Source organism: Protopterus annectens, chromosome 7.part0, assembly GCF_019279795.1.
Source record: "Protopterus annectens isolate FY-2018-M chromosome 7.part0, PAN1.0, whole genome shotgun sequence".
Taxonomy (NCBI): Eukaryota; Metazoa; Chordata; order Ceratodontiformes; family Protopteridae; genus Protopterus; species Protopterus annectens.
Window position 1 is genome coordinate 96,758,364 of NC_056739.1, and position 26,370 is coordinate 96,784,733.

Consider the following 26,370-nt stretch of genomic DNA (forward strand, 5'->3'; position numbering starts at 1 on the left):
GTTAGCTTTTTCTAAATATAATAAATCACCATTATACATGTATGGACATTGAGAGCTGGCTCCATTACTATACGTGCCACTCTTCCTCTGCCTGTAAGCCCGCTTATCCAGTCCATTTCTGTATTTAAGAAGCACTTTAATACTTTTATTCCTTTTAAAAGTAAATTTAGGAATCCAGTTTACTCTTCCTCTAAAATCATTATCAGTGGCTACGACAGACCACTTTTTCGTCACCACCCTTGTCAACTCCTTGGTGTTTGACGAATATGTCAACCCACTGCATTTGTAAACCCCTCATTTTTCTTTTTTGAAAAATTTTAAGTGATGCTCTCTAAATTACCCAATAAAAGTGCATAAATACCATTCATTCTTTTTAATACCACCTCATTCAATATGAGTAAAATAAATGATAAAAGATACCCCTCAGTCAATAAATAAGTTGACAACATGATTCATTTCATGTAAAAACATCTCTTCATTAGATGCCATTCTGGCCATATGAACCATATGGCCCTTTACCAGACCTTTCTTTTGGTGTAAAGGATGCAGACTATTATAATGCAAATATAAATTTACAAAAGTTTTCTTTCTATAAATTGTAGACACAACATTTTGACTAATAATATCCTTAGTGACCATTACAGCTAAAAAAATAATTCCACTAGGGGGATATTTTAAAAGTAAATCTTAAAAATGAAGTGGTGTTATTCACATAAGCAAAAAATTCTATTAACTGTTCCTCTGATCCTACCCAAATGATGAATATGTCATCCAAACATCGGAAAATATTTTAAAATACACATGGTGACACTAGAACCAAACACATATTGCTTCAGCCAGAAATACATTACAGTGTTTGCAAATATTGGGGCACACCCCATCCCCATTACCACCCTGATGGATGAAGAATTTCATATAACTGCCACTTGTAACCTTGATGAATGATCTTCATAAGCCATTTTTCTGAAACTATCTGTTGCCAAAGAAAAGTGGTGATTCAAACTTTCTGGTAGGGAAAAAGGCACTGGCAGGTGGGGGGGAGGGGGCACGGATGACAAGGTCCTTTAAACAGTCATTCTGACTGTCCTTGTTTTTGGAGGGTTCCTGAATTCTTTTTGCAACAACCCCCCCCCCTGCCATTAATGTCTGTTTACCTGAATTTTGTTGAGACTACTTTTTTTTTTCTTCTTTTTTTTTGCCAAAATTGGATGAAGGGTTACAGAATTCCTTAGAAAATTTGGAAAAAGAGGGCTATAAAATCTAAGAGATTCCCTGTATAATTTACCCTTTTCATCACACTTTTTGATAACCTCTGCAGCAGAGAAACAAAAAAAACTGAATCTCTATCCAAAGCAGATTTTAAAATCTCATTTTTAACACCATCCGGGAGGTTCAGAGAACACATCCAGGCAAACCTCCTCAAAAGAGTACCAGTGGCTATAGGCCTGGAAGAAGTATGAACTGAGTCATGCGCACACTGTAAACAGTGAATTGTAAAATGGAAGAAACTAAATTATTTAAAGCAGAATTTTCCTCACAAGAAGAACCTACAGACAAAATGTTTGTCATACTTTCAGAATTAGAATAAATTTTAACATTAGCCAGTCCATTCAAAATTCTCAAAATCAAAGTTGCAGAAGTATACACTTTTTTCCCATGTTTATCAATAATCTTCCCATCCTTGTCAAAAACAATAGAACTGGAATTAACCAATGCTTAGCAGCAGTAGGATTAACTAAAGCTATAGCTGCTGGGTCAGGTTTGGAAAGAGAGTGTATAAAAACTTAAACTACTGTGGAGCTTTATACATTCTATTTGACTTTTTAGGGACAGCAGGTTGACTATCCTCAAAATTGCAGACAGTGACATACACATCCTCCAGAGCTGACAGAACTGGAGGAACGGGTGAAGGTTCTGGAATTTCCTTCTGTTACAGGTCATAATATGTTGTGAGAGACTGAGAAACCTCACTGTTCTGCCAATGAAAACACTGGCACATTTTGGACATAGTCTTAGAGAAAGATACATCCTCACAGGAATAATCAAAAACAGAGCTCTCCTCTTTGTCTGAATCAGAAAACTTAGGAGAAAACCCAATATCTGTCTCTTCATCTTCTTGTCCAAATTCAGAATCTTAAATCTCTTCAGAAAAATAATTATCCCTCTTTCTTTTAAAAGAAATCACTTTATAAGAAGGATAAATAGCCTGAATTAAACCCCAAGCCAGACTCAGTAAACTACTCCTGTCTAAGGAAATTTGAGGAAGAGTAGCTACAACAGTGTTACTAATGGCAGGGGCAGCTTCCCCAGGGATGAACACAACATTTTGCCAAAAAGGGAAGATTTTCCCTGTTTTGCCTCCCAGGACTGACAAGAATGGCTCTCCCTTGCCCACTGACGGGACCTCAACGACTACAGAGGACATGGCTAATCCCTGGTTCATAGTAGCTGTAGGTGCTACACTAGAGGGATCCAGGGAAAAAGATGAGTGGTCTGAGCAACAAGCAATGGCCACAGCAGAGTCACTCATCTGCGGCTGAGGCAAAATGCAAGCTTGTTGTAGTAGTAACGGTTGTTTCCTTAACTTTTTCTTTTTGTGATGGGAGAAAGGACTGAACATGGACCAGTTTGTTCAATGGTCAAGCTGAAAATGGTGTCTTTTCCCAAGGAAAACAAGCAGCAAATGTCAGTAAACATTTTAAAATCTTTAAAAGTCACTTTTTCACACAAAAAAAGCACAGTAAAAAGCATGTTAAAACACTTTGTCAGCCCCAAAAAGCAAAATGAACACAATTTTTCCACAGAAAAAAATGCTTTTTAATTATTTAAAAAAACTTTTAAACTTAAGGGAAAAATACCCCCCTTCCATTTAAAAGAACAGTTAAGTGTTGTGAAAGTCAGTTAAAACAGATTAAAACAAAATGTGGAAGTTTTTTTTTCCTCAAAGAGAACTTACCTGCTCAGCAAAGGAACAGCACAAGCCACCTGCCAATCTTTGAAAGCTGGCAGAGGAGCATATGAGCCAGACCATTCAAAATTCTGAAAATGAAAGTTGCAGAAGCATACACTTTTTACCATACTTATCAATAATCTTCCCGTCCTTGTCAGAAACAGTAGAATTTAATTAACTACCCAAACCTGTCTTTTTAGTCAGCTCATCTTTCCCTGCCTGGATACATGGTCCTTGTGATTCTTCGTTCTGCCCTGTTTGTGGATATTCAAGCATGTAGAAGGTATTCTGAAACTTTGGGAGCTGTCATTTTTCATACCTCTCAACCTCTCAGAACAAGAAATCTTGACAAAGCAATATATAAACGTGGGACTAAGGCCCCAAAATAGGGACAATGTTTACATATTGCTCTTACAAACTTAGAAAGTTGACAGAATAACAGGTTTTGCATTATCATGAATTTTCTGAAGGGTATGAAGTCTGAAAATCAAATGTCTGTCATTATTTCCTAACTTCAATCTTTAATAATTTGCCACTAATTTGCCAAAAAAACACAATTTTATGAAAAATGGACACAAAATATGAGACAAAAATCTGGACATTCTGTGAAAATCTGTACAGTTGAGAGGTATGTGCGGGTATTATATCCTTGGCAGGGTATATTCCATATAGCTAAGGCTAGTGCAGCAGTGATTAATGTGATGAACATCAGCGCTTTTTGGATGGTGTTGTCCCAGATTACCAGCAATGGAAACAATAATGCTGCACTAAGTAGTGAGGCAGCCTTGGGCCCAGTTTCTGCTTATAGTTAAATCTCTTTCAATAAACCTCAGATGCAAGGGAAGAAATGAAACTTTTTTCTAGCACCTAGATCTGTTTAAGCCAAGACATCTGCAAGTTAAGATTCAGTAGTAGCTAAATTACATTTGTTGTCTGCTTGACTATGTTATATGCAACTACCATACAACTTCTTTCTTTATCTTCCATTAGGAAAAACGTAGAGCAGAACGAGCAGAACATCAACGAATCTGTGCAGAAAGAGAAAAGGAGCGTCAAGCTCGAGTTGCTGTGAGTTAACAACACACTAAAAGTTTCATTCATTCATACTGCTGTGGTACCTGCTAATCTCTGTTTTATAGGCATCGAAGAGAAAAACACTAAACTTTGCATGCCTGTTTTTTACTTTAATACTGTAGGACATGATTTCAATGTTGGCACATCTACAGAGTAAATATTTTCCATCAACATTTTTTAATTACAGCTTCCCAGAATCTATTCTAGTTGGATATGGTAATTCTAGAGTAAGGAACCAATTTTTATTTTCTCCACTTTACATTTATTCACTCATTAGTGGTGGCCTTCTCTGCCAATGGGCAGTCCTGTCTCCTGTCTTTTCCGTGTTTAGTAATGTTACCTTTTCTTACAGACCAAGGTGTCTTATTTCACTTAATGATGACTTTCCTAAAACTGCCAGATATACCCCTCTGTCAGCAATATGTCACCATTTAACTGTTTGTTCTAAATGAAGAGGCCTTCCATATAGCTATTAACAAATGCTTTTATTTGGCAGCAATTTCTCTGTGTGATGGCCTTCTTGTATTAGTTTTCACTGGGTAATATTAATCAGTCAGGAATGACAAGGCTGGTGGATGGATACTCCCAGTGTACTACACAAACGGAGGTTACACCTTTTTAAATAACTGCTTTCTCAAGAAATACAGCTGAGATGCCAGCATTTTGTTTGCTTTAAGCACTGCATTATTATTTAAGATTTATATGAATAAGTCCTACCACACCTTGTGTGGCACCTGCTGCTTTAGCTGTGCCCACTCTGTTAATGTGTCACACCTTCCCTGCCTGGATACATGATCTTTGTGATTCTTAGATCTGATCTGTTTGTGGATATTCAAGTTACCTTTTCTGCAAACTACAACATTATAGCCATGACAACTGTCATTTTTAATAACTTGCTGCTTTTGGAAACTTAGTAGAAAAAAATTCACAATGACAATTTCAGATACTAACCTCAGGTAGAAAGCATTACTTTAAGGCTTTAAGGTGATAGCATTTCATAAAATATCAAGTATCCTATATACCAATATAATACAATATTCTGTGCAAACAGTTTGGTGCCAAAAATATATATACATATATAGATATAGATATGGATACATACATACATATATAATGTTTGATACTACGTGCATGGTGCATGTACTTTAGTTAATCTTCAAGCTTATTCAAAGATATCCATTACAAATTGAGGTGCTGGTAGAACTATTTTATCTGCCAAGAAATGACTAGTATGAAATAAAAATCAAACTCCTGTATGGCATGGAAAAAATTAAGCTCAATTATACTGTCAGTAATCCATGATAACCATGATAACACCAAGGATGCTGCATCTGTTTACAAAGTTGGAGATATTCCTACAAAGATGGAAATATTCCAACCAAAGCTTATATCTGCCCCAGTTATTGAATCCCGAGACATCAAATAACTCTTTTATTTACCATCCAGCTGAAATTTGTTGACCATGTAATCCCACTAAGTCTGTTTTGGTTAATTTTCAATGAAGATACAGGAAGTTAATGTTTTCTCCCAGAACAAGTACAAATACATAAGTACCTTTGCAGCACCGTAAAATAGAAGTGGTGTCACCGACCTCTCAGCTCCATGACTCCTCTCTTCTAGAGGTTGGTTTCCACCCGGCTCCCGAGGCTCCTATCCCACAATGCTAGGCTGGCAGTTACTCAGATCTAGTTTTGTAAGCTAACCCCAGCATAAGAGAAACAGTATAACTGTAAAACAGAATCCACCTCTCCCAACAACAAAGAAAGAGGGTGACCCACATCCTGAAACAAAGAAATATGCATATAGCATATAGCTAAGAAAGAGGTGGTAGAGATGTTAGCCATCTGATAAGATACCTTTTGAAGAAGTCCCTTTCTGCTTTCCGCGCACAGAGACAAACAGCTGATCAGATTTTCTGAATTGTTTCTGGCCCTGTCCAAGTAGGTACCTTTAATTGATGATGAACATCCAGACAGTGTAATTTTGTTCAGACCTATTTGAATAACCGAAAAAGACAGGAGGTCAATGCATTGGTTTAGATTTTGATGCTGAAACCACCTTAGAGAACAACAACTGAGTGAAGTTCTCTTCTAGCTAGCTGGATATGATACCCCAAGAGAAGAGTTTTCCATGACTAATAAACTTTAAGGAACATGAAGCTGCAGGTTCGAAAGGAAAAAGAAGAAGCAGCAAGAACTAAATTTAGGTCCCAAGGAGAAGGAGGATTTCTTACAGGAGGTCTGAGAACATGGAAATTATAGAAATAGTGAACCTTGAGTAGATAGTGAGATGAATGCATGGAAGGATTCAACAAGAAAGAAAATCAAGGGACTAGCTGGATGGAAGTGGTGAAAGGATCTATGTCCTTTCCTTGTGCCCAATATGAGCCTGATTTATGTGATCTCTGTTCCGCCTATGTCGTGGTGCAGCGTCCTGAATGCAGCGTCTATTTTCCTCATCCATTTTCCCAGTTTTGGAGTCTGGATTGGAATCTGATATTGTTTTCTTGACCGAGTGAATCGAGATTTCAAGACCGAATCATTCCAAGATTGGCCAGTCAAAGAACTAAAAAGAACTAAAAGTTTCTCCGGAATCTTGGAAGAACCTTGCACTGGCTCCGGATACTGTTGGTCTTTTGTTTTTGGCTTTCAATTTTTTTTTTGAGCAGTTTTGAAATTTCCAAAGCTACTGGTGAACTTTTTGGACTGGAACAACTGAGAAGCGAAGAAAGAAATACATAGGAGCGAGAAGAAAAAATGAGCCTTGTACTTACCCATTTGTGTCTTTCTGACAGGATAGCCAGGCCCCTCTGTACAGTGACAGAAAGGGAATCGAAGATCCGGTGGTGAACAGACGAGGATGCTGAAAGGACTTATCGGATCGGAGGGTTCTTCTGCCTGGCCCCTCATGGACCCTGCCCTCTGACTCTAGGCGTACCATTGTTGTTCCCCTCTGCCTCTGGCGCGAGGCCGACTCTGTAAGTCTGCGCGGTCCCCTTGGTCCCTTGAATATTTTCATTCTCTTTCTTTGGGTCCTTCGGCCTTTGGGGTGAGAGAAAGAGTAGAGCAGGCCCTGACCCTCCGGCGGCCAGATCTTGTCATCCTCAGTCCGCACCTAGTCAGGGTTTTTCTTTCACTTGTCCACCAAAACAGGGATCAAAGACGCCTGGTAAGTGAAAAGAAGTCTTGAGGGTTCCGCAAAAAAGTCAATAGCCCGAGGCAGGCACGCGAGCTACCCCTGTCCTGCTCCTGGCTTTCGCCATCGGCCGCATAGAGAGAGGAGGCATGGAGGAGTTGGAAATAAATAAAGGATATTAGCTATGTTGTTCTTCATTTCTTGGAACCCGTAGCTGGCAGGGTCCTTTTTCATTTTTCTTTCACTCTTTGATCAAGTCCTCCTTTGAAGAGTGAAATGGCACAATAATTCAATTTCAGCATAAGTAAATGTAGCTGAGGAGGGAGCTTCCATCCCCTATCATGGACCTAGATTCCTTGTTAGGTGGATGGGATGGACAGGAAGGATCAGCCTGAAGGAGCCAGCCTTGGCGGCATACCACCATAGCATCCACAGAGACTCCTTTTGATAAAAATTGGCATATTTTTCAGCTTAAAACATCATTAGAACAAAAAATGGAAAATTAAATATATAACTTAGTAAGAACATTATATACTGTCTTAGAGGTCACACAAAGGAATATGGAATATTTATCGCAAGATACGGGATCTCATGACTATGATTACTGGCTGGCAATTTGCACACTTGTTTCTGGATGACAGGTGAGCTTATATTTAGGAGGTGTACCACCCAGCAGGATAAAACACTTTTATCAAACTAAACAAAAAACTCAGAGGACAAATAAGTCTACCAAAGTAAAACCTGAGGTAAATTTGGCCTCCCAGGTCAAGGGTAATCACAAGGCATTCTTTAGCTATGGCCTCATCCTCAAAGGCAATACACAACTGTGTGCAAAGCTCATTTTAATGGAGCCACCTATACTGAGACAGAAGATATAGCAAACCTACTAGCAGATAATTCAGCTCAAACTTTCCTCCCCCTTTGCCCTCAGCCTTCCCTCAGGAAATACCATCAAATACAACTCCCCCTACTATCACTAGAGAACATGTCCTAAAACCTCACTCATAGCACTACTACTGCTCTTCTCTCCTTCCTTGACACTGTAAATAAAGCTAGAGACTCTAACTATATTGTCTCTACTCTGCTCCTAGACCTTTCTAAGGCCTTCAACACCATCTCCCACTCCCTGTTACTCAACAAACTCTCTAACCTACATCTTTCCCCCTCTTGCATCAATTGGTTTTCTAGTTACCTCTCCAATCGGCAGCAATCTGTTAAATGGAAGAAATCCACCTCCTCTTACCTCAACACTGTCACTGGTGTACCTCAAGGCTCCATATTAGGTCCATTATTATTCAATATCTTCATTAATGACTTCCACCACAATATCCCAAATGCTAAAATAGTCCAATATGCAGATGACTCAACCATTATCTGCGCTGCAAACTCCATTCCCTCCTTCAAAAAAATAACTCAGGATGCCTTCACAACCACTGAAAAATGGATGCATGATAATCATCTTGCTCTCAATCCATCTAAAACCAAACTGATACTATTCATCCCATCAAAAAGCATAACTATTGACAAAAACTCTTTCCTCATAACCAGTCAAAATAATACATCCCTAGAAATTGTCTCCAATGCCAAACTGCTAGGAGCTCTCATTGATAATCAGCTCACATTTGATTCCCACATACAAACAAACATTAAAAAAACACATCAGAAACTTGGTATGTCCTACCGGCACATACGCTTCCTCTCCCCATCTACCAGATTCCTCCTATCTACCACATACCTCATCCCTTCTCTACTATATGGTGCCCCACTACTAACCAACCTTAAATCCTCTACCAAAACAAAACTTTCTTCCTGCTACAACAAAATCGCTAAATTCGCCTGTGGCCATAGATCCTCCTCCCACCACTGTACTGCCCTCCACAAACTTAATTGGCTAGAGCTCCCAAACTATCTTACCTACACTCAACTAACTCAAGCTCATAAGCTCATCTTTAAGCTCTCACTCTGCCCCTCTCTCTCCTCAGCCTTCACCATGCACCATCCTAATAGACCCCTTAGAACCAGCACTCAGAACCTACTTGAACTCCATAAACCTACCCGTCCAGCAGGTAAACTCTTACTTTCCTTTGCCCTGTCCCACCTCTGGAACTCCCACCCATCACATATCCGTTCTACCAGCAGCCTTCCTATCTTTAAATCTCTCCTCCATTCACACCTATCTTCTCTCTGGGAATGCTCCTGTACCCACCCTGCATAATTCCTCCAGCTACTACACACTCCTTAATCTACAATCCCTTCCCTTCCATAGGAACACTCTTACTATAGTTAACCACTTATGTAAATACTATCTGTGCACACCTACTAACTAGAATCTTAACTAATACTTTCTCTCTTTACATTTATTAGTGAATATTGAAATTAAAAATTGTAAACTTATTTGTTATTTTTGTATTTGCTCTTCTGTTGCTTTTCCTGTTTTTCTTAATACTATCTTGTGCTTATATGTACTGCTATGATACTTATCAAACAGTAGATGTTATGTTCTACCTATTATAATTTACTTTATTCTTATTTGTATTTTTGATATTTTTGATATTGTATCTTTGGAGCTTTTCTCCCCAGGACTCCATTGAAAATGGGCTCATTCGGTCCAATGGATTATCCTGGCAAACAAACTTCAAATAAATAAATAAATAAAATAAAGGTTAAAAACACTGCATCAATAGGCTGAGACAGTATCAAAGGCTGCCTTATAAACAGTATGAAACATGACATATCAGGCCTTCTGGAATCACTGTTTAACAGTACCTCCAAACAGGCTTTGTGCCTCACAACTGGAGAACAGCAAACAGCATCCATCTGCACAAAGGTAGGTCATCAACAGATCCTGGAAACTACAGACACCTAAGTCTCACTAGTCTCACATGAAAAGCCATGGAAAGAATTGTCTTCAAAATGATCATTAATGACATAGGAAGCCTCCAGAAACTGGACACAACCCAGTATGGGTTCATCAAGGGCAAGCCATGCCTACTCAGCCTGGTGGACTTCTTTGAGAAGGTCACCAAGGCAATGGATGAGGGCAAAATAGTTCACACTAAATACCTTGACCTGGCCAAGGCATATGACACAATACCCCAATTGGACATTGTTGACAAACTCAGGAGGTTAGGTATAAACCCCCTGATATCACCCACTGGATAGCCAGCTGGCTCACAGACTGGACCGATGAAGCTAGAACTGGGGAGTCCATCTCTACAAAGAGGCCAGTCACCAGCGGTGTCCTTCACGGATTGGTCCTGGGACTGGTCCTTTTTGGCATCTACTTTTCTGAAGTCAAAGCCAATGTCAAGGGCCTCTGGCTGACCATATTTGCAGATGATTGTAAATTAGGAGCAGTGATAGAATCCCCTACTGACACTTACATTCACAAGTAAAGGCAGACACAGACAAATAACTTGTGTCAAAGCCATGGACTAAAACTATATGCCAAGAACAGCATAATATATCCCTTGGGGAGTCATCCATCCCTGGTAACTATCATACTGACAGCACACCCTTAAGAGTCAATCAAGTAGTTAGGAACTTGGGGACACACGTACACAGTAATCTAACATTTGACCATCACATGTCTTCAGTAGTAAAGAAATCATTCTATGTTGTGCAACTTATAAACAAAGGTACGGCATCTAGGTCCAAGGAAGTCATTGTTCCACTGCATTCAGCATTCATAAGACCTATCATTGAGAACAATGCCCCCTCTGGTATGTACCTAACCAGACAAATCCAACAATTGTAACATTCACAGATGTCCCTGCTAAAAGAATACAGGATGTAAGTAACATGTACTATGCAGACTGCTTCAAAGCCATAACCCTGTATTCTGTCTCCCATAGACTGTTGAGGAGAGATGTATGCCTGACATACAAAGCATTATCAAACCCCACCCTTATAAACTTCCTGCTTATCTGCAAAACAAACAGTACCAGAATTACCCATTCTAAAGACTTAAATCTTGCCTGTGATATAAAAAGGACCTGCTGGAAAGACAGGCATGTATCCCAGAGACTACCCCTTCTCTGAAACAAATTCCCCATCCATGTGAAGCAGAGTTCCTCCCTAACCCAATTCCACTGTAACTTGGACAGTTGGATGGAGAACAGGAAATTCATCCCTGGTTGGCACCTATGTCTCTAATGGACATAGGCAGACTATAAATAATTCATCTCCCAGGCCACTGCTTGTAAATGCTTCATCTCCCACGTTCCTGCTTACTCTTATCAAAGGTACCAAAACTTGTCAGAGATTTGGGTTGCATGGCTATGGTTAAAAAAGCCCCAATGGTTGTTAGCCTAGTATACACCTAAGAACCTGTAAAGAAGCTTTGAAGGAATGTGTATAATTCAATTCTCTGATCTGTTTGGAAAACAAAGTCCACAAGATGGGTACAGCATATAAGAAGGTGCTGTCCCTAGCTCTACAGGTAGTGAGAAGGGTGTGAAAGAGAAATGGGCTGAAAATATCTAAAGTCTAAAGTGGAAATATTCAGTAAGGAGGAAAAGTAGGAAGAGTATCAGGCTGAAGAAGGGCACAGACACAGAAGCAGCTTATCAGTTTGGTTCAGCCGCTCAATTTGTCGTAAAATATCATGGAGATGGCTGTTAGGGGCTGCTCCCAGGACAACTCTTGCAATCCTGTTATAAAAAACCTGAGTTTATCAGTGTTTGACTGGTTAAAATTAAGCAGGAGAGAACTGCATTTGTAACTGTAGCTTTAGAAGTGATGCTGAGGGAGCCTTTCAAATGATACAGTAGTTCCTACTCTGAAGAAGTCATTTTCAAATAAAATGACATTACCTTAGTAAGTAGGAAGCCCAGATATTTAAAAGACTTCACCTGGTTGATGGAATTACCAACAGGATAGGAACAAATAGACAATCTTGGGGTAAGTAAGTCAGTCGTAATACCAACAAAGACAGATAGACTGCAGTGAATTGTACTCTACAGGGTGTCTGTGTTAGGTAACTGTTGAACGAACTACAACATTTGCGCAGTAGTGGTAGCTACACTGTTGTCCATTTATGTAAAACTGAGACAGATCCTCCAGATCCTTAACATCTCAAACTCTAAGATTATTCTATGTTGTTATCAAGAAATTTCACAATGCTGATATGCTCTAAAGCTGTGTCAATTTCCTGTCTAATGTTCCCATCAAGCAAGTGAAATCTTTTCAAATACCTGCGCTTTCTATTTAGCAAGATACTGTCACTGTCTGAGCAGATCTCAGCTGTGAGAAAACTACATTCAGAGTTGAAACGGCTGTATCTTTGAATGTACTGTAAGAATATATGAAAAGCACAAATCATTATTTGCGTAAACATATGATAAATACCTATTTTTTATTTGTGTGTTCCCCCTCTGCTAAAGCCCCATGACTCCTGTTAAAAGTGGGTTCAGACACTTCCATATAAACTTGTTACTAAAAGAATAAATATGGAGTGTCTGAACTCCCTTTAACAAGAGTTGTGGGGAGACTTACATAATTTGCCACTTCTAAACTAAAGTTTAAATTTTTTTACCAAGATTCAGATTCTCTGAGTATCAGTTTGTTCATCATTCTCTTTCGGCTTTTCCCGTTAGGGGTCACCACAGCGGATCATCTCTTTCCATTTCTTCCTATCCTCTGCATCTTGCTCTGTCACACCAACTGCCTGCATGTCCTCTCTCACCACGTCCATAAACCTTATCTTAGGCCTTCCTCTATTCCTCTTACCTGGCAGCTCCATCCTTAGCATCTTTTTCCCAATATACCCATCATCCCTCCTCAGCACATGTCCAAACCAATGCAATCTCGTCTCTCTTGCTTTGTCTCCAAACTGTCCAACATGAGCTGACCCTCTAATATACTGATTCCTAATCCTATCCATCCTAGTCACACCGAGTGCAAATCTTAACATCTTTAACTCTGCCACATCCAGCTCTGACTCCTGCCTTTTTGTCAATGCCACTGTCTCCAACCCATATAACATAGCTGGTCTCACTACCCTCTTGTAGACCTTCCCTTTCACTCTTACTGGTACCCGTCTGTCACAAATCACTCCTGGCACTCTTCTCCACCCATTCCACTCTGCCTGTACTCTCTTCTTCACCTCTCTTCCACATTCACCATTACTCTGAACTGTTGATCCCAAGTACTTAAACTCGTCCACCTTTACCAACTCTACTCCCTGCATCCTCACCATTCCTCTACCCTCCCTCTCATTTACACACATATATTCTGTCTTAGCCTTGCTGACCTTCATTCCTCTGCTCTCTAGAGCATATCTCCACCTCTCCAGAGTCTCCTCAACCTGATTCCTACTCTCACTACAGATCACAATACTGACATTAAAGTTTTTTTGCTAGATAACTTACTTTAAGTTGTTTCTTATAAAAATTGGAAGTAACAAATGCTGTGGATACAGGATTCAAGTTTAAAAATTAGAAATCTGCCTTTAACTCACCTGTTAACAAAACTGTTTCTATTTTCAGACAAATAGCATTACACAAATTACATAAGGCATTAAAAGAGAAAAAAGAATAGGTTTATGGCAATCTAAATAATGAAGACTGTATGAGTTTACAACTGAGTATAAAAATATTGTGGTTTGAAAAGTTGACAAGGGGTAGTAATGCGGTGGTGTGGAATGCCCTGGATTATCAAAAGGAATGTTTCTTGCAGTGGCCTAATGCACACTTTTACTGCAACTTATTCGTGGATCCAACTAAGCATTTAAACAAGTAAACAAATAATAATAACTTGAAGTTATTTAAAAATCAGGAAGTATTAAATATTGTGATACAAGGTTCAAGTTAAAAAATAAGAAAATCCAGCTTTAATCCACCTGCTAGTAAGACTTCTATTTTCAAAGGAATACCAATGCATGAAGCTCCTCTACAGTTGGTCAAGATGAAATTCATTGAGCTTCAGTATCTCAAAGGAAAAAAAAAGACAAGCACAGCATCAATCCCTGTTTTCCACAGGAAATCATTGCTACTGCAATTTTTAAAAGTGTGTTTCAGCAATGATTCACCTGTCTTAGGAAATTTCTCCCTTCATCGAGTTGGTGAGACCATGGAGTTGATACATATAAGTTCTGAGCTGCAAGGAGGCTTGCTCTGCTTAAAAAATGTTTTCATCATTCCATGTTTCACACATTATTTTTCAGCATTTTAGCTCCTTGACATTGCGGCCGTCTGTTTCAGAGTAGAAATGTTACATGAATCATAAATTAAATCGGGAATAGAATGTATTTTAAGACAATCTAACTAAGAAAGAGTGTCTGAGCTTTAAACACCTCAAATGAGTAATAATGAAAACTTTCTAGTTTGTACGACTGACAAGGGGTAGTGAGGTCATGGTTTGGAATGCAGTGGATTATCAAAAGGAATGTTTGTTGAAGTTGTCTAATGCACAGTTTTACTGTAAATTACTCTTGGAATCCAAATAAACACTTTAAACAAAATAATTATACGTTTTTTGCAAATGGCTATTCAAGGAGGGCATAATTACAAATAGGAGAGGGAAGGAACTAATTTTGCAACATTGTAAACCTCATTCTTTTGTAGGTTCATACGTAGGTACTAGGCTATTGGCCCTAGGGCCTATATAAGCCTAGCCAAAAAGGTATTCCTGGCTTTTGCCACCAAAGAAAATTATTTTCCTGTGCCCCTGTCGAGCAGAGCCACAGAAGTGATCCCCGGGGTGAATTTCCTATCTCCCATCCAATCATCAAGATTTTTCTTGAAGAGTGCTAATGAGGAGCTTTGTTTGATATAGATAGGTAGTTTGTTCCAGAGTATGGGAAGTCTCTGGGACAGGAATCTATCCCTCCAGCATGTTCTGTTTATTGTTGTGACAAGGTTTAGGTCCCTAGAGCATGTAGCTCGGAGGGATTTGGATTTCTTTAAGTGGAGCATGTCCAACAGCTCTGGGTTTGACATAGCTTTGTATGTTAGGCAGAGATCGCCTCTGAGTAGGCGATATGTGATGGAGTAAAGCTGGAGTTTTTTGAGACGGTCTGTGTAGGGCATCTGTTTGAGGCCGGTAATCCTCTTTGTGAGGTATTTCTGCAGCCTTTACAGTTGTTGTAGATGTCTTATGAGGTACATACTAAAAGGGGTGCTGTATTCTACAATGGGTCTAATGAGTGGTGAGTAGAGGGGAACAATGACCTCTTTTTTTCCTGGATGAGAAACCTTTTGTGATGAGGTGTGCCACGTAGAAGGATTTCCTGACTACTGTGGCGATGTGATTATCAAATGAGAGACTACTGTCCACCTGTGTCCAAAGGTCTCTTATTAAACTTTTGGTGTTAAGTAGACTACTGCCTATGTGGTAGTTCATGGGAACAGAGTTTTTACCAAAAGGGATGGGCACTGAGCTTGAGGCCATGGCTTTGACAGCAGGCATCTGTCTCAGTGAGGCCCTTTTGTAGGATGTCCACATCGTTAAGTGTTTTGATTATGGCTCCTACTTTGCAGTCATCTGCAAACTTCATTAGCCAAAGACCTTCTGTGTTAGCCTGTACTTCAGAGAAGTAGATACCAAACAGGAGAGGACCCAGGACTGAACCCTGTGGTACTCCACTTGTCACTGGTCTGAAGTCGGATTTGGAGTCTGCTACTTTCACAGTGTGGGTTCTGTCAGTGAGCCAGCTGGCAACCCATCTTGTGACATAGGGATTTATACCTAGTTTAGTGAGTTTATCTATAATTCCAGATTGGGGGATGGTGTTGAAAGCCTTGGTGAGATCTAGATAGGCTGTGTGAACCACCTTACCCTCATCTACGGCTTTGGTGACCGCTTCAAAGAAGTCTATCAGGTTTAGGAGACCTAGACCTTTAGAGGTTTTAGAGTGTGGGGTCCAGAGTTTGGAGATTACCAGTGTCATTGTTTATAAGTTCCATAGCCTTGTAGACCAGGCTCGTCAGGCCAATGAGGCGGTAGTTCCCGGGGTCCATGGTGGCTCCCCCTTTGTGGAGTGGGATGACTGTTGCTGTGCGCCATTCAGTGGGCACAAAGCATAAGGTAAGGCTATGATTGAACATGGTACTTAGGTGGGGTGCCACTTTGTTCTGTAGTTCATGTAGAATGCAGCCTGGGATGTTGTCAGGTCCCATGGATGCTGTGTTCTTGGCTTTGGAGAGTGTGGATTTTACCTGTGCAGCCATGATTATAGGAACTTTGCATTTTTCCAGTATAGAAATGGGCCCTTTAGGGGGTGAGAGGGGGGTACAGTTAGCACCGAAACTATTTGCCAGGATGTTGGCAATATCAGTTCATTCTGTAGATTTAGTGCCATTGTGCTGTAACTCAGAGCAGATCTGAGTGTTGCCATTGAGATTCTTGACATATCTATAGAATGCTTTGTGGTTGTCTTTAGAATTGGTTGCAATTTTGTTTTTGTAACTAGCTTTGGAGGATTTTATGAGGGATCTCAGCTTCTTACTGAGGCTGACCAGGGAGTTCCTCTAATTTTGCAACAGTTTCTTTCTTCTGTTGTAGAGTTTGTTTATGGCAGGGGACCACCAGATTGGCTTCCTTTTTTTGGAGGATAGCATCTTGGTTCTGTTAGGGATTGCACAATCCATGCACTTGTCTAAATGCTTATAAAGTGCATTTGTGTAGGATTCAGCATTTGTACCTCTATTGTCCGTCTGAATGGGTGTCGTGAAGTTTGCCACTTCTGTCTTAAGAAGCATGAAAGTTGGCTTTGGAGACATTTTTTATGGTGGTTTCCCTAATGGGGGTGGGGCAGGATGTGGATGTCTAGGGTGATTAGCTTGTGGTCAGATCTGACCTACGAGAAATTGACCTCTGGTGTGGAACACCGGTTGCCCATGTTGGTAATGGCCAGGTCTAGAATATTGCTGCCCTTGGTGGGGGTGTGGATAAGTTGATCCAAGGCATTGGAATTTATGAATTCCAGAAAACATTGAGCAAAAGAGTTGGTACATGAGTAGTTTTCCCAGTTAATGGTGGGGAAGTTGAAATCGCCCATTATTAGGGTATTAGGTTGTACCCTAATGTTTTCCAGTGTATCAAGAAATGAGGAGTGGGAATCCAGGGGCATGGTGGGAGATCTGTAGCAAGCTTCAATTTGGATTGTGGTCTTGCCCAGAGTTAGTTGCACTTGGATAATCTCAGATGCATTATGCTGAGCAACTAGCCTGGAGGTGTGGATATCCTTAATGAATATGGACACACCTCCGCCTTTAGTGTTTCGGTCCAGGTTAGGTGGCCAAAAGGTGTGGTATGAATTATAGTCTGGTAATGCAGGGGTGCTCTCTGGAGCTTTGAACCAGGTCTCTGTCACTGCACAGATGTCGATGTTCTCCATTTTAAGGAGTGCCTCGAGTGAGTGCATTTTGAGGTTTAGACTTCTAGCACTGAGTAGCACTACCCTCAGATTTTGCTTGCTTGTACCTGTTATGGTGGTGAATTTGTCATTTGAACCTTGCCTAAAAAAGGCACTATAGGGGTGGCAAGAGCCTTAACCAGTATCTGGAATTCCAAGGGCGACAGGTGCAGGCCATTTCTGGCAAAGCATCCTGGTCTGTCGATCATGTCATCCTAGGCAGACAGATACTGCATCCCATTAAAATGACACCAGAAGCTTAGCCAATTGTTGAAGTCAATCATTTTTTCCTTGTACTGTGGTATCATTCTGGGTGATGGCAGGATGCTACTCAGGGCTAGGGTCATACCTGCTTGGGCTACAAGGTCGGACAACTCCTCCATGTCTCTTTTCATGTAGTCCAGGGAGGTACATCTCAGGTTATTCACACCAACATGGACAATGACAGAGTCATATTTGTACTTGTTGTGGAGTGACCTGAGTGCGTGTGTTATGTGGCGGATCCTGGCACCCGACAGGCAGCTGACAGTAACTTTCTCCTTGTTTAGCCTGGTGAGTGGAACATCAGTGTTCCTGACTACAGAGTCACCTATGACTAGAGTGCTGGGTACGTTGTTATGCCTTATGGGCTGCGGTTGAGTGGCACACTGTGTTTGTGGGCTATGTGTCATTTGGGTTGTGTTGGGGGGTGGAGGTTGCTTGCATTTCTGCTTTGGAGGTCCCTGTGGTTTGGGCAGATTTTTATTGAGAGCCTCTGTGAATGTAGGTTTGTAGGTTTGTGTTTCTATGTGTGTGTTTTGGTGGTGTAGGTTTTGAGTGACTATGTGATGAGTGTGATGTGGTACAAGTGTTTACCTTCTCCTCTTGATTGTCTAGTCTAGTCTTGGGTGAAGAGAGCTTTACTTGCAGTTTGGCTATATAAGTGCATCTCTCACAGGTTGTAGTGTTGGGTGCATACCTCTCAACCTGGAAGCATCAGAAATCTGGACAAGGGCCATGAAAAATAGGTACAAATCTGTACGCCGATTAACATCTCATTTGCATACATAATTATGTAACCCCACCCACTCCAGTGGAATTGTGGGATACCAACTTTCAAACACAAACTGAAGAACAGACAACCAAAATATGACACCAGACCAGAGTCCCCCTGCAGCCATTCCAATGTCTCATTATCTGGCTATTTCGCCCCGTTTACCATAAACACTAATATGTGCAACTGCATACTGCTTTACTTCTATAATAAAGATTTGGATTTTATTTTTACATTTTTAGTCACATCATCAATGCACAAACACTAACAGACATCTGATAAATAAAGCAATACTGTTTCACAATGAAAATAGACTTGGTATTAAAACTTCTCTGCTCTTGAAAATCACATTCATTGAAACAGTATTGAAACCTGCACCACATCCAAAGAAAATACATCTTGCCAATAAGGGATAAAGATTACCTTTGGGCCGTTTTCAAATCATTGGCCCCTTGCACACAAAACAAGAAACATACGTGTTCTTTCATTTGATACACCTTCCTGACTTTATTAAGTTATATTCCTTGTATAATACAGCACACTTGTTAGACAGAGCACATTTTAAATGTATTGTTTGAAAGAACATTTTTTTTCCAGTAGGCCGTACTGTAGGCAATGAAACAAAATGCATGAAGCAATAATGACAAAACTGCCCAATTCAGAACATTTCCATCATAAAAGTCTGCTTCCACACACACTACAAATAGAATGACAGTAGAGTAAGCCATAGGCATCTTGCACAGCTTCTCACACTTTCAATTTCAGGGTTTTTTTTTTTCAGGGGGGGGGCAAAAGTTCAAAAACCAGGGACACATTTTAAACATTGCTTGTATAATTCTGGAAAGTTGCTAGAATAAAACGTGTTACCCCCATGCATGTTACTGGCAAGTCTTGAACCCAGAACACTATACACACACACTACAGTTAGTGCAACATACCACTATGCTAAATCAGCAGTTTAAACAATAGGAAGACTGAAACTTAATGGCTATCATTTATTGAATTCAGTTCTCACTTCTCACCATAGCTCTCACACACACACTTTGTTCAAATGAATGGCAGCTCCTAATACAGCAGCTTATAATGACAGCAGTCCTTGCATTTAAATTAAACAGCAGAAAATGAATGGCAGCTGGTTCCTGTTCACACACACACACACACACACACACACACACACACACACACACACACACACACTTTGTTCAAATGAATGGTAGCTCCTAATACAGCAGCTTAAGAATAATGGCAGCAGTCCTCACATTTAAAATAAACAACAGAAAACGAATGGCAGCTGGTTCCTGTTCCTCCTTACCTAATACCAGTCCTGAATGGCAGAGCTTTCTTGGGCAGGCAACAGCTTAAATCATACAGTAACAGCAGCATATTTTCTCAGATAGTCCCAAGCTCCCAGCACGAACGGCAGCTTTCTTTCTCGGGAAATACAAGTGAAGTCCCAGTCCAGATTAAAAACGAATGGCAGGCAGGCGGCAGCTAAATGTTTCTGTTTGAACGGGATTGGCGGCAAGCTTTTCAAATGCAGCAACTGCTTGCAGCCAGCGGGAAATGATGACGCGAGCTCAAGGAGCTCAATTCCGACTGGCTGGTAGTGCTGACGGAGCTGACATCATCGCTCACGTGATGACGTCAGCACCAACAGCGCGAAAATTTAAAAAAATAAAAAAATAAGGCAAAGAAATCGGAAATGAAGGGGTGCCAATCGGGAATCGTGGCACCCCTTCCTTTGGACCCCAAAACTTGGTAAAAACCGAGTAATTCGGGATGGTTGGGAGGTCTGGTTGGGTGGTAGGAGGAGAGGGTTGTCTGTGTACATGAGGCAATTGCTGCATTGCTCCAAGATGCCCAGATTCATCAGGTAGACAGGAGAAAACACTGGGAGCTGACCCTTAAACATGCCTGGATAGGTGCTTATTTATTAAGTACTAAAAACTGTTTTCCTCTAGACAAGTGAGGAAAGTTGAGTGCTGTAGTAATTTGTAGCTTATGTAGTGCTTGCAATGAGTTCTGCACAAGTGCTGAGCTCAAAGAAACAGATTTGATTGCTAAAACTAAAAACTGGCTAGTTCTAAAATGGAAAATTTGAAGGGTAGACTTTATGGCGCCAGGAACAGTTTAACCTTAGCCAAGCGACAATGCATAAAGTGTTTTTTTTTTTGTTCTATTTCCTGCCAAAAACTCACAAAGTTGCTTTTAAAATGCCAGACAGACCTATACTTAGAGGAAAGGAATCTCCAACTAAATCCTTGTCAGACTTTTTAGCTCATTATTTGACCTCTTTACTGGATGTTATAAAGGCTAGAATCAAAGACACCGTCCAGTTTCTCCAGCTGAAGGAAAACATACAAATGGAAGAAAGCTGGCTGACGTGTACTTCAGATGCAAAATCTCTTTACAACATACCTCACTATGCTGGCCTTGACACATTAGAATATTGGTTAAACAAAACTAATGTATACCAAATAGGTTTTAATATCTTTCTGTTTTACTTAACTAAAGCATGTTGTGACTAAAAATGTTTTTTTTATTATGACAGTAGCTGCCATTGTACGTGCAAGCAATGACTATGGGGGCTTACTTTGCCCCAATATATACAGATTTACTCATGGGGTATTCAGATGATCCACTAATTTATGATTTTAGTAATAACTTATTTTTAGAATCCATGGACATGGTGCAGATATATGGATGATTGTTGGCTCATTTGGAAATTAGATATTACTGAGCTTTGTGAATTCATCCAATATCTAAAAGAAAATAGATGATAGTTCACATTAGAAATACAGATGTTTCTATATCATTTTTAGACCTATGGATTACTGGATAAACAGGTGCTGTCAGCACCATGTTGCTAAAGAAGCCCTTTTATAGCAAATTCTTGCTTCAAACAGAGAGTTGTCACCCTAAGTTTGTCACTAAAAATATACACAGGTAACAATTTTTAAGACTGAGAAAAATCTGTTCAGATGAGATGGACCATCAGTCAAGGCTGATGAACTTAGAGACAGAATTGCATACAGCGGACATCCTAAACTAGTTATCAAACAGGTTAGAACAAGACGTTATGTACTCACCATAATGTTCGATATGTGTAGTCCATCTTGCCTCACATTCTTACCTGTGGGTTCGGAGCCGAACCTAGGCTCCGACTTGGCCATACTCTAGCTCAAAGTCTTTCAATTGGCTGGCTAAGAGGTATCCCATGCTACACTGCTCCCTTTCCCCAGATCTTGTTGGCTGCAAGCTCAATCACTCACCTTCCATACACATAACACATAGAGAAGGAAAATCATCCCAATAATAAAAGGAGTACTGAAACCAGAACTAACCTCTAGGCCCTCCAGAAGGGGGAAGGCGGGGGGGGGGTAAGTAAGAATGTGAGGCGAGATGGACTACATACATCGAACTTTATGGTGATTACATAACTTCTTGATGTTATGTAGTCCAATGTCGCCTACATTCTTACCCGTGGGACAGCGTCCCCAGCACCTGAACCCTGGGAGGCTCAGTGGAAAATACTCCTGTGCACTGTGGAACCAAAGGAAGATCTGCCTCTGGATATCAAATCCAATTTGTAGTGAGTAATAAAGGTGTGAGGAGATGCCCATGTAGCCGCAGCACAAATATCATACATAGACATCCTGGCCTGAAATGCTGTAGAGGTAGACATCGATCGGGTAGACTATGCCTTCATTCTAAATGGTAACTCCTTACCACCTGAGGCATAAATGAAAGAAATACAACTAGAGATCCATCTAGACAAGGTCGCTTTGGAAACAGGAGACCCAATCCTATTTGAAAATGAGACAAATAGCTGATCCGATTTTCTAAGATCCTTCGTTCTATGCAAATAAAAACGCAACTGTCTATGAACATCCAGCGGGTGAAATTTAAATTCTGCCTTATTAGAAAACTCTGGAAAAAATACAGGCAGTTCAATGGATTGGTTGAGATTAATAACCAAAGCCACCTTCAGCATAAAAGAAGGCTTTGGTCTGAGGGAAACCCTGTCCTTGTGAAATATCAAGTAAGGCGGTCTGATTGACAAAGCTTGGAGCTCAGAGACATGTCTAGCTGAAGTGATGGCTACCAAAAAGATTGTCTTCCAAGTCAAATATTTCAATTCACAAGTAGCTGCAGGCTCAAAGGGGAATGACATGAGACATTGTAGCACAAAATGTAGGTCCCAAGGTATGACCGGGTCAAAGACTGGAGGGCGAAGCAGCATAGTGCCCTTCAAGAATGCCTTACAAAGTCTATGCGCCATTAGACTGTGTTCATTAGCAACGTAAAAAGTGGAAATAGCCACCAACTGGACTTTAATGGTTGCGGCTGCTGATCCATGATTGAAAAGCATGGAGAGAAATTCCAGAACTGAAGAAATAGGAGCTGTATAAGGATCAATTTGTCTTGCATGAGCCCAGATGGAGAATCTTTTCAATTTACTGGAATAGATCTTTCTGGTCGAAGGCTTATGGGAAGAAGACAGAATATGAACCACTTCCGGAGAAAAATGTTGAAGCCTGACTAGTGATGGAACTGGAGTAGCCAGGCTGTCAACCGCAGGGTCTGAAGAGAGGGATGGAACTGCCCTGACATATGAGTCAGTAGATCTGGCTATGGGTCCAGAATCCAGGGGTCGTCCATGAGATAGGGATGGAGAAAGGGGAACTAAATTTGACGAGGCCAGTGTGGAGCAATCAGAATCATTCTGCTTCCCAAGGATTGTGCTTTCTAAATAACCTTTGTCAGCAGAGGAACAGGAGGGAAGGCATAAAGTAGACTGGAGGGCCAATCGTGAACTAGATCGTCCCTGGGTGACTCCCCCTGAGGGGGGATAAGGGTGAAGTAGCTGCTGCACTTGGTATTGAGGGGACTGGCAATAGGTCACAGCAAGGCTGACCCCATCTGTGGAAAATCTGCTCCACAACCTGACTGTTCAGGGACCACTCATGAGGCATCAGAATAGCTCTACTCAACCTGTCGGCAATCATGTTGGACTTCCCTGGAATGTGCGTTGCTACAAGAAAATGTTGGGAAGACACTGCCCACTGCCACACTCGAATGGCCTCTCTGCAAAGGGGGTACGACTTGGTTCCTCCCTGTTTGTTCAGAAACCATACCACCGACATATTATCTGAGTGGATCACAATTGTCCCAAGAGGAAGAAAGCTCTGAAGTGTTTGCAACGCTAGTAGCACTGCTCTCTTCTCCAAGATATTGATATGCAAATGTATCTCATGTTCCTGCCATGTGCCTTGGACTGTCCTGCCAAGATAATGCCCCCCCCCCACCCAGTCTGGGAGGCATCCGTGGTCACTGTAGCAACAGGAGGGGGTGGGACGAAGGGCTTTCCCACCTTGAGGTTGCTGATGTGAAGCCACCAGCATAGATCTTGCTTGCACTTGTCTGTGATCATTATAAGATGAGAAAGCAGAAGATGTTGTAGAGACCACTGGGCAAAGAGCAGCCACTGAAGGAACCTCATGTGTAGCCTCGCAAGAGGAACCAGCATAATTGTTGCAGCCATCATCCCTAACAATTTGAGAACCGTTTCTGCCTTTACTTTTTTCAGAGGGAGCAACGCGTATACCTGTTGTTTCAAACCCTGAATCCTTTCTTGCAGTAAAAACGCCCTCATGAGCACGGTGTCTAACTCGGTGCCTATAAAGGTGACATGCTGCGAGGGCAAAAAGGCAGACTTTTTCCCAGTTTAGAGTGATACCCAATTGTTGACACAGCTTGATAGTGGTGTGTCTGGTCTGTAGTAGCAGATGCCTGGTGGTGGCAGAAAGGAGCCAGTCGTCCAGGTACGGAAACACTTAGAATCCCTGATGACTCAAGTGAGCCATCATCACTGCCATACATTTGGTGAACACCCTGGGGGCTGTAGTGAGACCAAAGGGCAGGGCACGAAATTGAAAATGACTGACTCTCAGCCGGAAGTGTAGATGACTTCTGAATGCCCTGTCCATCTTTATATGGTAGTAAGTATCCTTGAGGTCGATGGAGCACATCCACACTTCTTTTCCCAACAATGGGAGAATAGATTGCAATGTGACCATTCGGAACTTGGACTTCTTCACGTGGAGGTTCAAGCGGCTGAGATCCAAGATGGGTCTCAGGTCCCCTGTTCTTTTCGGCACCAAAAAGAATCTGGAGTAAGCCCCTAATCTGATCTGGTCTGAGGGTACATGCTGGATGGCTCCTTTTTCTAGCAGCTTTAGAACTTCTGAAGCTGCAGAATCCCTTTGATTGGGTGGAACATCTGGGTTTCTTTTGATTGGTGGGGGAGGAGAAGAGAAAGGAATGTGATATCCTCCGTAAACTATTTTTAATACCCACTGGTCCTGGGTGATGTGCTGCCAGGCTTCTGGGTATAGTGAAATGCGACCCCCGACTGGCTCTGGAGATGTGCAGTTGGGCCTCCCATCAGGAGCGCTGGTAGGGAGAACCACGAAAGGCGTCGTGGTCTCCCTGCTTATGCGGGCCTCCTCTGCCTCTAGGGCGGCGTCTACCTGAGTTACCACCCCTTCCCCTGCTTCTGGTGGGGGAATCACTTTGTGTGTCATGAAAAAAACCTCTGAGATTTCTTGAACCACATTTTCCCACTCTTCTGGCCCTTGGGATAAGGTCTAGAAGGCATGGAAAAATGGACTCCCACGGCAGACAGAGTTTTTCCCTCTTGCTCACACCTAGTGAGAGTGTCCTTCACCTTGGTTCCAAACAACGATGAACCATCAAATGGGGCATTGGTGAATGTAGACTTGAAGGCCTCCGCGAAATTACCGAGGTGCATCCAGGAGCGCCTCCTAAGAGAAATTCCGGAACTCGCGGCCCTACTCGCTCCTTCGGCTGCGTAAGAGATCAGCCTCATGGAGGAGTTAGCAATATAATTTAGGGTAGACATCTGAGTGTGGACGTTCTGAGCCACTGCGTCAGAAACGTTACCCTGCAGAGAATCTCCAAGCTCTTTCAGGAGATCTCTTTGGAGCCGTGTAAAATGTGACAAATAATTCAGTGGCCACAGAATAAAGGCCGCTGAAGAAAACATACGCTTCCCATACCAGTCCATGATCCTAGACTCCTTGTTAGGGGGGTGGACAGTAGATGAAGTTTCAGCCAGTTCCTTCTTGGTGGCTGCTGCACCACCATGGCATCTACTGGAACGCCCTTCATGAGAAACTCTTTGTCAGCGGGGGTGGACAGAAATTTTCTGGGTCTCCTGGGAACTGGTTCCACAGTGTCAGGGGTTTCCTACACCCTTCGACAAACCAGATCCAGGAGTTCGTCGAAGGGGGGAGAAACCCAGGAGGCGGAGGGTTGAGCCCCAAAGGCCTTCAGGAACACCGACTCCTCCTCGGTGGGGGATTTAGAGGGCCAGTCACCTCTCTGCTTCAAGATCTCTAGGATATCAGCAAAAGAGATATCCTCAGAGGACGACTTGGGGGACCTCTCTGATTCCTCGAGGTCGGCGTCCGACGTGAGAGACTCTTCCTGGCAGTCGATGTGCTTCCTCTTGTACATTCTTTTTCTGAGTGTCTCCTCAGGCAAAAACTCTGGGGGGCCCTCAGAAAGTTGGGGACCACTCATGGAGGTACCCTGAGGCCTTGGGTCTCTGCTGTCAAAGGATAGGGGGCAATCAGAGACCGATACCAGAGCTGGAGGGGGTAAAGTGATGGTGCTGTATGATGCAGCTGAGGACCTGGCCAGCACGGTCCGCATGACCTCAAAAGCTGGTCCCCCCAGTTCCGAAGATCAACCAACAGTGGAAACCTTCGGAGCAGAAGGGACAAGGTCCGAAGC

The 26,370-nt window shown here is 41.7% G+C and overlaps 1 protein-coding gene across 1 annotated transcript in view; it reads left to right on the plus strand.

Annotated features, from left to right (window-relative positions):
- LOC122805891 (troponin T, cardiac muscle isoforms-like) overlaps positions 1–26,370 on the plus strand; it is an 859,218-nt gene that overhangs the window by 458,479 nt on the left and 374,369 nt on the right. The window contains exon 10 of the mRNA XM_044076139.1: positions 3,941–4,018. Coding sequence (XP_043932074.1) covers positions 3,941–4,018 — 78 coding nt within the window. The remainder of the gene's footprint in view (positions 1–3,940; positions 4,019–26,370) is intronic.